General features: G+C 38.9%; 5 protein-coding genes across 5 annotated transcripts; 2 read left to right on the forward strand and 3 right to left on the reverse strand.

Moving 5' to 3' along the window:
- The first annotated feature begins 129 nt into the window (after nucleotides 1-129).
- Nucleotides 130-1,134, forward strand: BDF20DRAFT_147029 (uncharacterized protein). Its single transcript, XM_053074788.1, has 4 exons — nucleotides 130-265; nucleotides 338-456; nucleotides 528-924; nucleotides 984-1,134. The coding sequence occupies exons 2-4, from the start codon at nucleotides 435-437 to the stop codon at nucleotides 1,024-1,026; spliced, it is 462 nt and encodes a 153-aa protein (XP_052932367.1). The 5' UTR covers nucleotides 130-265; nucleotides 338-434; the 3' UTR covers nucleotides 1,027-1,134.
- Nucleotides 1,135-1,242: 108 nt separating this feature from the next.
- BDF20DRAFT_916527 (kinase-like domain-containing protein) lies at nucleotides 1,243-3,111 on the reverse strand (the record flags this gene model as incomplete). The annotated part of the gene is made up of 3 exons (XM_053084466.1): nucleotides 1,243-1,775; nucleotides 1,888-2,361; nucleotides 2,439-3,111. 3 exons carry the CDS (start codon nucleotides 3,109-3,111, stop codon nucleotides 1,243-1,245), a joined length of 1,680 nt encoding a protein of 559 aa, XP_052932368.1.
- Nucleotides 3,112-3,284: 173 nt separating this feature from the next.
- BDF20DRAFT_147129 (uncharacterized protein) lies at nucleotides 3,285-5,046 on the forward strand. Its single transcript, XM_053074789.1, has 4 exons — nucleotides 3,285-3,295; nucleotides 3,400-3,744; nucleotides 3,834-4,649; nucleotides 4,769-5,046. The coding sequence occupies exons 2-4, from the start codon at nucleotides 3,561-3,563 to the stop codon at nucleotides 4,801-4,803; spliced, it is 1,035 nt and encodes a 344-aa protein (XP_052932369.1). The 5' UTR covers nucleotides 3,285-3,295; nucleotides 3,400-3,560; the 3' UTR covers nucleotides 4,804-5,046.
- A 601-nt stretch (nucleotides 5,047-5,647) lies between these two features.
- BDF20DRAFT_806843 (uncharacterized protein) lies at nucleotides 5,648-5,857 on the reverse strand (the record flags this gene model as incomplete). The annotated part of the gene is made up of 1 exon (XM_053076535.1): nucleotides 5,648-5,857. A coding segment is annotated over one exon (210 nt), but the record flags the coding sequence as incomplete, so codon positions are not given.
- A 2,063-nt stretch (nucleotides 5,858-7,920) lies between these two features.
- BDF20DRAFT_893449 (uncharacterized protein) lies at nucleotides 7,921-8,594 on the reverse strand. Its single transcript, XM_053082355.1, has 2 exons — nucleotides 8,536-8,594; nucleotides 7,921-8,446 (listed from the first exon to the last, which is right to left on the reverse strand). The coding sequence occupies exon 2, from the start codon at nucleotides 8,360-8,362 to the stop codon at nucleotides 7,952-7,954; it is 411 nt and encodes a 136-aa protein (XP_052932371.1). The 5' UTR covers nucleotides 8,363-8,446; nucleotides 8,536-8,594; the 3' UTR covers nucleotides 7,921-7,951.
- Nucleotides 8,595-14,412: the final 5,818 nt, after the last annotated feature.

Here is a 14,412-nt window from a genome sequence, read left to right on the forward strand (position 1 = left end):
TGTAAATCGTCTAAAATATAAGGTAAAATACTGTATTGAAATTAGACAATCTCCGATATTACCCTTCACGTATTAAAAAGCTGGAACAGACAGTTTATGCGCCAAGTATCACATAAACAAGTTCAATATTTTGCCTGCCATATCAGCCATTTTTGCTAAAAGGTTAAATACGATTTAACGGTACCTCTTGGTTTTACTATCAAAATGAACATGCTGTTGCTTGTTTGATATCAAATTATTTGATATTGGCTATAGTGGCATGAAGGTTACAACAGATACAATGTTCGATTTTCAGATTAAAAACTGTTTACTACTAACACTTCTTTTCTCCTTTAAGCGTCCTTGGCTGTCGAACTACATCAGGTCGGTCCAGCATTTGACATAACCAGTGCAGTCGGGTATGTTGTCATGCCTAAGCTTCTGGTTTTACAGCAATGCGAAGTGCGCCAACATTAAGTTACGTTTCGATAGAACAACATAATGCGTGTCTCATTCTCTTATCAATCGTAAGAACTAATTGATAGTAGCAGTAGCAATACTGGGGGCTTCTCGTCGGATAATATATGAATTTCTTATGTACAATAAGTACTCCTATCTCGAAAATACAATGTTATGCCGCTGTGCCAAATGTGGTTGCACAGCTCGCCTAAACGTCTCGTTTATTTCTACATTTAAGTTTCTCATTGTGGTTGAAAGATTAACTAAATTATTGATTATAGGGACGAAGGCTGGCGAAATCTCGTTTTTTTTTAACATTTTTAACTACCCTATCTGTCGCTCGACCGGAAAGATGGGGCGTGGCTATTTATTGTTTTGTGTTATGCTTATCATTCAGATCGGAAATGAATGTTTACCTCTTTTATTCAGCGAGGATGGACAGCATTTGGAAAGTTATGGAAGCACGCATTGTTCTTTGATATCGGGGTAAGACCTAAACTTTACCAGAGAATGCTATCAGTACTAATCTTTTGAATGCAATACAGCATCAGTAAGTCCGCTTATTCCTACGGACAGCCAGGAAAATGAATGCAATATTCCATTTGTTGTTTCAGCCAGTGCAAAGCAGCAGATTTTTAATACAAAATTAACGGAGGGAGGGCATCTTGTTCATAATATTTCGTCTCTCTTACTATTCAGAATAACGGATATACAAAAAGTTTATACAATTTAAAACATAAATAAGGGTTGAAAAGATATATATCTACATAAATAGGTCTTCGCAAGAAAGATAAAGGATACTTTTTAAGATGAAGGCTTCTTTCCCACAGCAATAACATCGATCTTGGGTGGTATAGGTGACGCCGGTCTACTACTGGGCCGTTTCTTCTTTTCCTTCTCTGCAACTACTCCCGGCGGTTCAGTTGTAATGACAACAAGATTATCTCGTGAATCCGTTGGTGAAGGGGGTGTTAATACGTGATGGACATGATTTTTACCGGGATCATGAACTTGGCAAACATCGATTTGTTGAACCCAATTGTCTTCCAATATGTTTGAGATATCAGGGCGTCGGTTAGGATCTATAACTAATATTCTTGCCATCACGGGCCTTGCTTCACGTGGTAATAGTTTGAGGAGGCGGAATTGTTGTTGATTCTGGTTTGTAGCAAAAGCGCGAAAAGATGAATCTGTTAAGCGTGGTATCCTCCAAGGAAATCGACGAATGGTCATACAGATAAATACTACTGCACAAGACCAAATGTCTGCTAATCGAGGATCATAGGTTGTTTGTGTGTACTGTTCAGGTGCAATGTAAGGGTCTGAACCATAAATACCTAAGTGAAGAAATAGGCAACAAAAGCAAAGGCTTAATATCATTGAATGTTCACGCAATACAAAACGGGCAACTCGCGCTTGGATAGTCCCCAGTGAATATTTCCATCGTACCTTTTGTGAAATTGATTGTATCCTCAAAAGGGTATTTATAAACGGTGGAGCAGCCAAAATCAATGATCTTTAAAATACCGTGATGATCCAAGACAAGATTATCTAATTTGAGATCTCGGTGTGCAATCCCCATTGACTGTAAATATTGTACCCCATTTAGTAACTGGCGCCAACAACAGGCAATTTCTTCTCTCGACATCATGCCGCTCATCACAACATTAAATAAGTCATTGGGTGCATATTCCATTATTTCGTAAAAAACTGACCCTTCTTGTATAATATCCAGTGTTTCAATAATATTTGGATGATGTAGGGTTGATCCTATGCAGAATTCTGCTGTCACTTTTTTTACATAATCTTTTTCGCTTTCTGTTGGTAATCGCTTTCGAAATTGCTTTACTGCAAATGTTTTCTGATCTGAAGCTCTTCTAATTAATCTTACCGAACCACCTGCTCCTTTACCAATATATTTGCCTGTTCGGTGCAAAGGGAAAGGAAGTCAGCAAACGTTACATCTTTTTTTCCTTTTTTTTAAAATTTCTAATTTTTACCCCAGGTTCCATATCTTCCACCAATGCCTCTACGAAATTGATTAGCAAATGTTGTATCAAACTTAGTAGCAGTATTGAAAAGGTCCTCTTGTGAATGATGCGACTGAGTCGGTGATGTAGGTGACACAGGTCCAGAATTCTGCGAGTTTACGAAGAATCGACGTAAATCAGACCATGCCAAAAATAGATCGTTTTTATCGTGTTGCTTCTGACTACTTCTATGAAAATGGGTTTGATGATATCGTTCATCATATTCAGGCTTTCTGAATATAAATTGGGATGGAGTGTTACAGCTTGCAGGTCGATGATGTAAGTTTGGACGTTGCTGTTGTTGTTTCTGCTGAAGATGATGATGTGATAAAATAGGCGCAACTGCGCTGGAGTTTACGTAAAAGGTAGGTTCTGCAGATGACGTAGAGAGTGTCGGTGAGGGTGGTTTAGAGGCTTGGAATAATTGTGAACGAGGTCGAGCTTTGGTATTTTTTCTGTTGGTACTGAGTAATAGTTTTGATAATTCTGATAAATCGACAGCTGAAGGGTCCCAGGAATTCCTTTCAGATTTACCGCTGGTGGCAACTGTATGAGTTACAACAGCTGGTGACAGTGTCGGGCTTGAAGGAACAGATCTATCTGGAGTCACAATATCATACCGTTGATTTACGAGGTGAAGCATCTAAATCTGTATTGAACAAGTGAGCTTTGTGATGCAATTGTAGAATGTATAAAAGCGAATAAATAGATAGGACTGAAGCAAAACGAAAGGAAAAGGAAACAATAAACAAAGAAATGCTGGGAATCACATAGTTTCTTTTTTATAGTAGACTCCATTCGGGATTTGTTGGAATAAAATAAAATCGGTATGGTGGAAAGAAAAAACGAAACGGAGTTTTTACTTGCAGCAGACAAATAAAAAAGGGGTTTGCATTTGTTGGTTAGATTATGAACGAAAGTTATTATATAGAACTTGCATGCACAACTGTCTACGATGGAACCACATATTTATTTAAGCGCAACAATAGGAATACTAATAGAAAACTCGCTTTTCCTCTTTTCTGTCTGCCTAGAAATTTTGATTTTCCTTCTTGCAGTCAATCATCACTGGCATCCTTTTTGCCCTTAACAATGTTTCGTAAATCTGTTTCCATTGATTTAGTAGAGCCTACTGTTTGTTTACGAGGCGATCCCAAAGATAAGCATGCTATCAACATTCTTCGTGGAGTGGTTCGCTTAAGGCTGCCACATTCTCTTGTGGTTCATGATATCGTCGTACAATTTGTTGGTGTCTCCAAAACATTGTGGCCTGAAGGTTTTGTCGCATGAATAACTTGTCAATTACAGTCTAGCGAGAATATACTCATGGAACAAAAATCTGTTTATTCCTTCGTTTTTAACCAGCTATACAACAATGGGATAGACACATTCTGGTAGACATTGTAATTCCAATTTGTAAAGATTCGGTCTTGCTCAAGAAAGGTATACATACTTTTCCATTCGAAATCCCATTGTCCAATGCTCTGTCAGAATCGATTGAATGCGGACTAGGCAGTGTTCGCTACAAACTCCACTGCCAGGTGCATGTGAAACCTAGGTTCCTGCTCGTAAAATCTATCCTTCAAACTCAGAGGCCTATCGTCCTGGTTCGATTGCCTAGCTTGGAAAATCAACAACAATGTATCATTCAAACACATCTCATCAATGAAACAGGAGGGCAGCTTACACTCATGTTAGAAAGAGCTCATTTGATTCCAGGAATTAATGTACCTATATCTCTCTATTTTAATCAACAATGTAATGTATATGCCGTGGATCAAATGGATGTTAAACTAGTCGAGCGGCAGAAATATAGAGCTCCTTTAAAGCAAACGACCCGCATTTTGCATCAGGAAATCACACTGTCGTCTTTTGTTAGTACTTTTGAAGTGGATCAGTATAATATTGAGATGCAGTCTGTATATACACTACCGGAGAGGAAATCGTTACGTTTACGCGCTTCGACATCACACCCACATATTCGAGTTCGGCATTGGATCCAAATAACCTTAATATTAATTTTGCAAGATGGTTCTCTTAAAGAACTGCAGATGAATATGCCTGTTACTCTGTCACTGAAAGCTATGGACGATTATCTGAACCTCCCGGTATATGATCGACCGCCACGAGAGGAGGAAACAAACGATGATATTGTACATGGAGTGGAGGCAACATCGAGAGGTATTCATACAAGCGAAGATAGTGCTAGAGGTTCGGAGCATATCATGCATCGAACAAATTCATTTGGTTCTTCGTTTAGTTTTGATAATCTTAGAAGAAATTCTTCCATTATATTTCAGAAACTACGTCCCACGAGTACAATAACAATGCATAGTTTACATAGCGAGAATTTCAATGATCATTGCTGCAAGAAACGAAAATCAGTTCAATTTAGCAGTTCTATAATGACTCTTTTGACTGCACCACCTCCATCTTATGAAGATAGTGGAGTAAACCACCGATAAGAACAACAGATCTGTGAATTGTTCAAAATCAGCCTTAATTACTCAACTGTATAACATATTATGCACTCGTTTGAAAACAAAAGAGAATAAAGCCCTATCTTAATAAAAGAAGCATCTTCCAATCATAGCAATAGGGAATAAGTTGATCGTATAAAATCTCTTGGCAAAACAGAACAAAATGCATTCTTATGCAAGACGTACTGAAAATGTGGGTACAACAAGGGAAAGATAGGAGATGAATGTTCAAGTTTTGAATAAAACATGCATTTGACGTTGATGAAGTTAGTATAGAAACGAATTTGATAATTATGTACACAAAATACTGTGTGTGTATCTGTTCATATTTGTTTTCGAATTCGTTCTATAAGTAGGTATACTGAATATCTATTTGTATATCTTTTCTTATGCTAATGGTAAGGCTATAAGATATGCATTAAGTTGAAAATAATAAAAAACTAAAGATCTGTGGCCTGAGGGCGTCTAATACTAAATACGTATTTATGTCTAGTTTTTATAAAAAATGGTTTTTTTTATTTAGGTTTTTCAATAAAGGTTATTATAGGAGATCACAGATAGCTAATATCATTTGGTGACGTTGAAAGCCCGGCGAAGTCAATGATGACAAGGCGGAAAGGTTTTTGGCTGAAATGGACGCGTGCAACTAAATCTATAATAACCTTCAGTTATTATAACTATTATGCTGAACCTTGATGTACCTGAGATATCGCCATGGGATCCTTTTAAATGCAGCAGTAAATCATCCTGCTCTGGGGTGTCTCTTCCTAATATTGGTTGGTCTGCTGTGCAAATTGGGCTCATGAAGACTTCTTCGCACTTTCCGAGGAAGTATAGTTTGTTCACCATTAACTGTAATAAACGTATTCGTGATTCTTTTGTTTCGTCAGTTGGCGATTTACGTGCGTATCAAACTGTTATGTATTTGACATCTTATTGTCGATATTTCCGGTTAACGACGAAGATCCATCAAGTCAAGGTAGAATATATTTACTATAAACATAACAATAATTAGTAGTATTCTTAGTCAAGCTAATCCCCTCATTCACTCTAACATTGATTACTTACGTAAACATCACCAACACGGTGTTTTGGAAGTCGGGACTTGATGGTTCCGCAAGAGAGAAAGACCAATATTCGGAAACGTAAAAGAACGAGTCAAGGTCAACACTGACAGAAACCTGGTCAGAATTAACACCACAACCAAATTCAAGCGAAAACTTGCGATCACTAAGACTACCACGAACAAAATATTCAAAGAGAGCAAGTTCCTTTAGCAAAAGCGTTAGAAGCATGCCTTGACTGAGTTGGAAGTATCCGTCGCGAACGCTACAGAATAAGATTGTTAAAATATTGAAACCCAAATGATTTTACCCCTTCATCAACCAAAATCATGTTTCTGTTTTCATATTTTGCCCGCTTAATGGAATCGTTATTACTGCTACAGCAGGAAATAAATCTAATATTAAGCTTAGTTGTTCATCAACCACTTATGCTTCGTCCGGGTTTTCACTGATTTTTTCGTGAACGTCCTGATTTCCCCAAACCTTTGCCTGTTCAATCCAATATTGAAGCTGATTTACGCTACAATGATTTTTCAGACGCGGGAACACACAGCACATTACTTAGTATTGATTATTTGCAGTTAGGAACTGTTTGGAATAACAATTGTTGTTCAAAGGATTTTCATCGGTGGCAATTTCTTTCATAAGGTTTAGCAGACGATCCTTGCAAATGGTATAACCGTGTCATCAAGCTTCCGTTTTTCAGACCAAATGTGCTTATCATTGGAGATTGATAACGGTTATAAGTCAATGACTATGAACTTTAGTGGTTTTATTGTTCTCTAGATGAAGTAGAAAAATTATTTACTCTGTAAGGTTTAGAGGGAATTTATACAATTGTGGGGAAATGTTGCTAGTCATTAATTTCAAATTCAAATGCTTCTTGTGTTTACTGTTTATACTTCCAATCCTCTATCGTGTTATATACTTGTACGTAACCTTTATTAGATTCAATATAGATAGATTGTAACAGAAACTACTTGATTGTACGTAATCGAGTATTGTAGTTGTTATCTCACCAAACACATCGTGAGAAGAGGAAGAAGCTATATTGTCTACTGCCAGAACCTTTCAATAAAGTTGCGTACAATTTCTTATCGGATGCTAGACTAAAGAAAACTGTTATAAAGCTGACAAAGTAAAAGCATAATTTTAGAGTGATGATGTTTTTCTGTAAAATAGCAGTTGTTCTTTTTTTATTCTTCATCTTCAGCTCAAATTCATTATAACAAACTTTTGTTTGTCACCCTTATGAAGAAAAACTTGAATAGTACTCATCATTTGTCTAATTTAACACTACCATAAATTTCTCACAAAACGATCATTTTCATTTGTAATTATTTAAACAGGATCACCTAACATATTCTTACAAATATAATTCTGTCATTTGTAAATGGACATTGCTGCTATGATAGTCTAGTTTTTTTTTTGTTTTTTTTCAATGATATATGTATTCTTACTGCTTCTGACGGACTTTATGATCTGTAATCTATCACACAACTACTACGACTCTTTGAACCTAATACAATGCTATTGATGAATAGCTATTGTATTATTACATCAACATTCGTATAATTATCTGGTAGCAGATTTTGAATAAGATTACCCTACCGGTCTTCTCTTACTGAGTAGGTTAGTACCGCTCTTAGTTTCAACTTCAAGAGCTTCGTACGCCCGTACAGTTCATATAGCACTTTGATTAATGCACATAAATAATAGTGTTTATATTTATTGAAGTCTAGTTTATGGATACTAGTTATTGAGTCGAGTCCAACCACTTATTCCTTAATTAGCTTGCAATTATACAAAATAAAATAAAGACAAGTTATTTAAGCAATTAAAAGAAAAAGGCAAACATGTACGCATTTATTTCTATTTATACTATTGATTGGATAATTCAAGAAAGGACTGATAATGATTTACTCATTGCTATCGTTGCTTAAGGGCATGAACCGGAAACTCTTACATATTGGCCTTTGAATGTGTCTTCACAGATAGTTCTTGGCGCAGTACAATTCGTAGGGTTTTGACGGCTGCCGTATAAGCAGTTGACGGTTGTTCCACTTGGTTGACTATTGCACATCAGTTGTATATCGGATTGCTGTTGCTGCTGCAATTTTGAAAAAGAAAGCGGTTGCCTGCCGGGAGCTGAGAAATCGCAGTTGAACCTAGCTTCACTATTTCTATCGAGATAGTATATGAAGGATACAGTCTGCAATTGCGTATCTTGTTGTTGGCCTTGAGCTTCGGAGGTACAAACCAGGAAAACCATGGCAAGGATCACTAGCAGACGAAAGATTTTGATAGTGCGCATAGATAGACTGGTAGAATTACTAACACTAGTAGTCATTGTGCTCGATTCACGACGTTGTATTAAAAAAGCAAGAAGAAAGTAAAATACCTATCGATCGAAGCACTTTTATGTTCAAGATAGGTAATGCACAATTGGAATGTGTCCTCTAGGTTAGAAACTATTTCTTGGTATTCTAAAAGGAAGTGCTTCACCTGCATGCTGTAAATCAGAACGTTGCAATCCATACTGTTGGCTCGCCAATGATAATACAGCTTCTATGATAGACAACAGCGCTCTCAATAAACGTTTCAAACAACACAATCGCAGTTTTTGTATTATCGTGAATTAAATCTCACTTAAAGTGAGTTAGGGCTTATCAATATCCTACATCCTGCTGTAGGCCAACAGAAATACCCTCCTTGTCGAACATGCTTCTTCATTTTCTCTGATGCGCCATGAATTCACTAGTATAAAAACTTTAAGCGATTCATCTGACTCTCGATAAGAGTAGAATTACCCCTTAATATAATCTAGAAAATACGATATGGCGGTTAACTGACCAAGGGCGTAATACCGATTAATTACAGAAAGCCCTGAAGATGACCCGCTTTGCATATTGCTGTACAATCTTAGCTCTCAATAACAAAAACAAATATGAAAGGAGGATACTAACTCGTAAACGCACAGAGCACCCGGTTATTTGTACTTATCTCTCATAGTGTGGAATATATTTGGGATTTTATTAATCCTTAACTTCACGGGAATCCTAACAATAAGTAGAGATATATTTCTGTAAATTTTTAATTATGTTAAGTGCTCAAGAAATTCAAACATATTGAATTGAGTGTCTATTTTAGTTGCAAGTAAGGAGCGGATGGCATTGCCAGGTGTAAGAAGTTGGGTTTTTTGCTTAGTGCAACTATTGCTGTCTTACTATAGTGTTCAAACTGTCGTATTTGAGGGTAGATGATATACAAATATTAAAGATATATAATTCACTTTATGGAGGATAAAGATGAATTATACAATATTGCAAACCAAAAATAATTAGAAACTACATAAACTCTAATATATGAGTACCGTGAATTAAGTGTTGTGTTTAGTTGACAGCATCATATGAGATGTGGAGAACTCGTATACAAATTATACAAGATCCTCACACCTCATTACTGCTGAAATAATATAAAGTAGAGTAGGAAACGAATATAGAATAAGTGATGATTCTTATACGAGATTAGCTACCTCGTATAAGGCTGAACGGATTGTCATTTAGGATATATAGTTTACTTATTTTACTGTAATACGTTACTATATGACATAGGATATATAGTAGAATTAATATATGGACATGCAGGATATATTGATTCAACACCAAGGTATAATAGGTTATAAGTACTATTCTCTGCCTTCGGCATAAAAAATGTTTACAAGATAATAGGTTGTGATCATCCTTTACAGTAACTGTTCACTCAACTCAAACACCACGCACGAATACCATTTTCTTAATTTTTATTATTCTCCTGCAAGCAGTGCTACATAATGGTTTACACGGAAAATAGGTTAGTTGCAAGATGACTAGATCAAGCCATGGATACGTTTACAAGTTCACCCGCTCCGGGTAGATGCGTAATCTTCTCAAGGGAGAATTCTATTCTTTTACGGTTCAGAAGACGTACGTCTTCTTTGAGTAGAATAACTCAGCTGTCAGTTTCTTAGTTCCGCAATATGAAGAAGCTTTTTATTGCTTTAAATAAGTGATATTCTACTCTACAAGTCGTCAAATACCACACAAACATTTATCTTAAGAATAGGTATGCGGATAGCACCGTTTTGAGAATGATGACTATTTAAGCGTACTCTTGTGAGGAATCAATGTTATACATTGAATAGTAAAGCACAACTAACAGTCAAATATCAGTGCTGCTAATGAAAATCGAAATTAAAAGTAGTTGTTCTCTTAGACGATGCACTGACGCCTGTGTACTAAGAGAGTTGCGCAGCAGCTGCCACCAACCAGTGGCAACTCTAAGGATAGTCTTAAAGACCAGAACACTTTTTTTGTTTTTTTTTTTTTTTTTTGTTTAAATTCAGGTACGATTTATTCAACAATAAAAAATAAAGATATAGAATTATTAAAAAGTGAGGAAAAGAGCATCTATGATGTACAACAGAACGAATGTTACCACCAAACCCAGCAAGGCAGTTAGTCTGCGGCTTGCGGGGACAAGGGTGCAGCACTGCTTAAAGTAATCGTCAAGTTGACTGAGGACTTAAGCCTTTGTAAGGCATTATCGGTGGACCAACTTTCTCTAGTGATAATCGTATGCCAATGGTATTTCCAAAGTGTTTCCAAAATGTTTCCCACCAGTTCCAAAGTGTAATTCTCAGTATATACGATAGCTGTTGGCAGCTTCAGATTGAGCAAAATATGCCAGACATCTGCAGGAGACCTCAATACATCCGTGAGAGACAAATGAGCCAGAGCTGCTGCCCAATAGGACCATTTTACAGGGCAACCAACAACAAAATGATAGTCGTCTTCAATTGATGCTGGACAGAATTGACATGCTGGTGAAGGCCATCGCCGAGGTCGAAGACGATGTAACGATAACTGGGTGCTTAGAGAAGCACGTAGCAAGCGCCACCAACAAGTACAGACTTGGTGGGATAAGCGCAAAGACCAGAAAGTCTTCCAAATCCGTGGATGACAGAAACCTGGAGGGCATATATAGGGGACCTGTGGAATACCAAGCAATGATAATTGACCCGGTAGCTTTTCCTGAAGATATCTCTGCGACCAGAACTGTCTCAATAGTCCCGGAGTCAATTTATAAAATGGAACCTTTCTAAGATCACCGATTCGAAATACCCAGTGATTGCAAAGGGGGACCCAGAAAGAGGGATCGAGAGTAACTATCAGGGATAATCGCTGATCAGCACTATGAATTCGCTTCTCAGGTGGTGGAACATCCTGGCAAAAATCACGCGGCAGAAACTTCTTAATGCTGGGGCGCCAAACGATGGGAGGATTGTCAGTACGCAGCAACCGGAGCACTTCGTCGACCTTGTTGGAGTGGGTATGATCAGCTCTAAGAAAATTGGTGAACATATCATATGTATAGGACCAAGAGAACGCATTCGCTACCGTATAACCCAATGGTATCTGAGTCAGGTCAAAATACTCAGCGTCCGATGGTGAAGCGACAGATTTGAGAGCAAAGCGTAACGGTGTGTCCGCATACCAGCGCCCTGGCCAACTGGAATGATCCTGTAGAGCTGGAAGTTCAATCAAAAGCCGTGTTAGAATAGATAACGTCGGGAGCTGCTTAAAGAGAGGCAAAAAGGATCGAGGATGCTGCAGCCAAGGGACAAAAGAGTGGTGACCAGTACAAAGATAAATGCAATAGCCAATCAATGGAGTAACGAAATCATAGATGCTTTTTGGCCGAAGAATACGTTGAATGAAGATAAGTTGAAGGGCCAAATGTTGCTGATGCAGATCAATGACACCTAAACCGCCGCTACGCTTGGGCAGGCAGATAGAACGCCAGGATGGAGCTGGACGGAAAGGTAATACAAACGTTCGAGCGATAGTACGGATCTCATTCAGCCACGTCTTGGGAACTGGTACCACCCGTAGTAGATGCCAGATCTTGCTGAGAACTTGTGAGTTGACCAACAATGACAAACCGCGGACGGAAAGACCTCGCTCCTTCATCTTACTGCAATGGATTTTGATGATGTTCGTTATACGGTTCAAGTACCGATGTAATTGTTGGGACGTTGAATGGAGCGGATACCCTAAATAACGTACAATTGTACCACTATGCTTGGTATGGTAGTCGATACCCTCAGAGTTGGCAATATTGACCCAAGATGGACAGCTCTCACCTGATAGAGAAACAATTTCAGTCTTGCGAAGATTGACTTTGGCATTACTGGCTGACCCATACAATGACAGAAGTTGGCATAAAAGAGGCCACTCGTCAGGGGATTCCAAAAACACTTCCAGATCATCAGCATAACTAAGCAACTTAAAGGACGGTGGTTGAGACCACGGTATTAAACTGTCGTCTGCCCCAGTGAACGGATGCCGAATGGTGGGTGTCTTAGCCCTTGAGAAGACTGGCGTTGTAAGAGGTAGCATTGAAACGCCCTTTAGAGCAGAAGCCAGAATGGTACGCAAGAAAGGCTCGAACATAAGATTGAATAGCAAAGGGGACAAAGGATCCCCTTGGCGTAACCCACGACCTTGTCGCAGAGGCTGTCCCAAGAAACCGTTGATAGACACAGAAATGGCGGTCGAGAAAAACAAAGACGACAAAGCGGAAACTAGATGAGCTGGAAAGCTGAATCGTCTCAAGACAAGACGGAAATATTCTGGATGAACCCGATCATAGGCTTTTTCTTGATCCAGCATGACGGCCACAGCAGTAGAAGCAGGTGCAGCTTTACTACGCCGGTAGTTGTCCATTAATGTCAAATTAACCCAGCCATTATCCGAAATCAGGCGATGTGGCATAAAGCCTGTCTGGTACGGGTTGATCAGGTTTGGCAGTACAAGATTGAAGCGGTTCGCAAGCAGTTTGGTGAAGATTTTTGCATCGGAATTGATAAGTGACAAAGGCCGCCAGTTACTCAATAACGTGGGGTCTCCTTTCTTAAACAACAATACCATCCTGGTTTGCTTCCACGACAACGGGATATTGCCATGTAGTGCCTCGTTCAACACCGTCAAAAATAAGAGTTTAGCCTTAGGGAACTTGTGGAATAAAAATTTGTATACTTCAAAGGGCAACCCATCCAATCCAGGACTCTTGTCATTGGGAGTGTGGTTCACGACATCGATCACGTCGGCGGAAGAAAAGTCAGCTCCTACGGCAGTAGAAGCTTGCGCTGATAAAACCGCATCGTCTGGAAGGTTTGCCAAAAGTGAGTCAACTGCTCCAAGGTCAATGTCCTCCGGTGTATATAGATGACTATAGAATCGATGGGACTCCTGCAAAATCTCTGGGGTCGTTTCTAATAGTCTACCATCGACGCTGCATCGTAAGGCATGAATAGTCTGCTGCATTTGTCGCTTCTTGATAACCCGATAGAAATACTTCGTATTTCGTTCTCCTTTCTCATGCCACCTGGTAGCGGATCGAAGTAACACGTTTTCCATTTCGTCCTTTGCTTCCTTCTCCAACGTATCGTTCAACTGTTGTATCAATGTCTGTTGGCGGGTGGCATTTTGTGAGTCGCGGGAAACAGTACTATCAGCAAGCAATTGCTGAAGCTGTTGCTGTAGTTGATGTATTTTAGTCCGTCTGTGTTTCTTGAAGCCATGACTGAAGCTTTCACAGGTACCCTTCAAAGCGCGTTTCAAGCTTTCCCACGTCGTTTGGGCAGGTTGTTCAGCGAGCGAGTTAACGGTAGCGAAGAAAGAGTTGACTACATCTGTCAACAGAGCGACGAAAGTATCATTATTCAATAGCGAACTGTTGAAACGCCAAAAACCTGGGCCAACATCGTCCCGTTCCGGAAGCAGATCAATCTGTAACAATTGGTGGTCTGTCCAAGAAGCGGGCAGGTAGGTCTGCTGACAATTGGAAATTCGAGGCTGGTGAGTCTTGCTGCAAAAGATGTAGTCGATGGTAGATGTTTGGGAGCCACGATGGAAAGTAGGCTTACTGTCCGGAAAGCAATTGTCAAAGTGCTCAACAAGCCATTGATGCCAAGTGACGAAACGAGAGTCGTCACAGTTATCAACAAGCTGCAGTAGACGTAAATTGAGATCACCCAATAAAATAGAAGGTGGCTCTGCATTCTCGGTAGACGCGAAAGGGGATGACATAAAGTGTTCTAGAAAAGGCAATCGGTTCTCGTATTGGGCTGGGCCGTAAATGTTGGTGATAGAGCATTCCACTTGCTGAAGTACCTGGTTGTATACCGAAGCACGGATACACCGTTCTGTGGTATTTGACGACTTGTGGAGTTAAATATCACTTAGTTAAAACAATAAAAAGTTAACGAGATCAAACTAGTACGTTTTATTTTGAATCAAGTTAAGTTCAAAGAGAAGAAAAATATCTACTGCAAAAATTTAAATATCTTCTTCATAT

The sequence above is a fragment of the Mycotypha africana genome, assembly GCF_025528875.1.
Source record: "Mycotypha africana strain NRRL 2978 chromosome Unknown BDF20scaffold_11, whole genome shotgun sequence".
Taxonomy (NCBI): Eukaryota; Fungi; Mucoromycota; class Mucoromycetes; order Mucorales; family Mycotyphaceae; genus Mycotypha; species Mycotypha africana.

Coding starts and splice junctions, on each gene's coding strand:
- BDF20DRAFT_147029 (XM_053074788.1), top strand. CDS start 435: ATGCGAAGTGCGCCAACATTAA. Junction 457..527: donor GCGAAGTGCGCCAACATTAA/GTTACGTTTCGA, acceptor AATTGATAGTAG/CAGTAGCAATACTGGGGGCT. Junction 925..983: donor CATTGTTCTTTGATATCGGG/GTAAGACCTAAA, acceptor AATGCAATACAG/CATCAGTAAGTCCGCTTATT.
- BDF20DRAFT_147129 (XM_053074789.1), top strand. CDS start 3,561: ATGTTTCGTAAATCTGTTTCCATTGATTTAGTAGAGCCTACTGTTTGT. Junction 3,745..3,833: donor CAAAACATTGTGGCCTGAAG/GTTTTGTCGCAT, acceptor GTTTTTAACCAG/CTATACAACAATGGGATAGA. Junction 4,650..4,768: donor AGTGGAGGCAACATCGAGAG/GTATTCATACAA, acceptor ATTATATTTCAG/AAACTACGTCCCACGAGTAC.
- BDF20DRAFT_893449 (XM_053082355.1), bottom strand. CDS start 8,362: ATGACTACTAGTGTTAGTAATTCTACCAGTCTATCTATGCGCACTATC.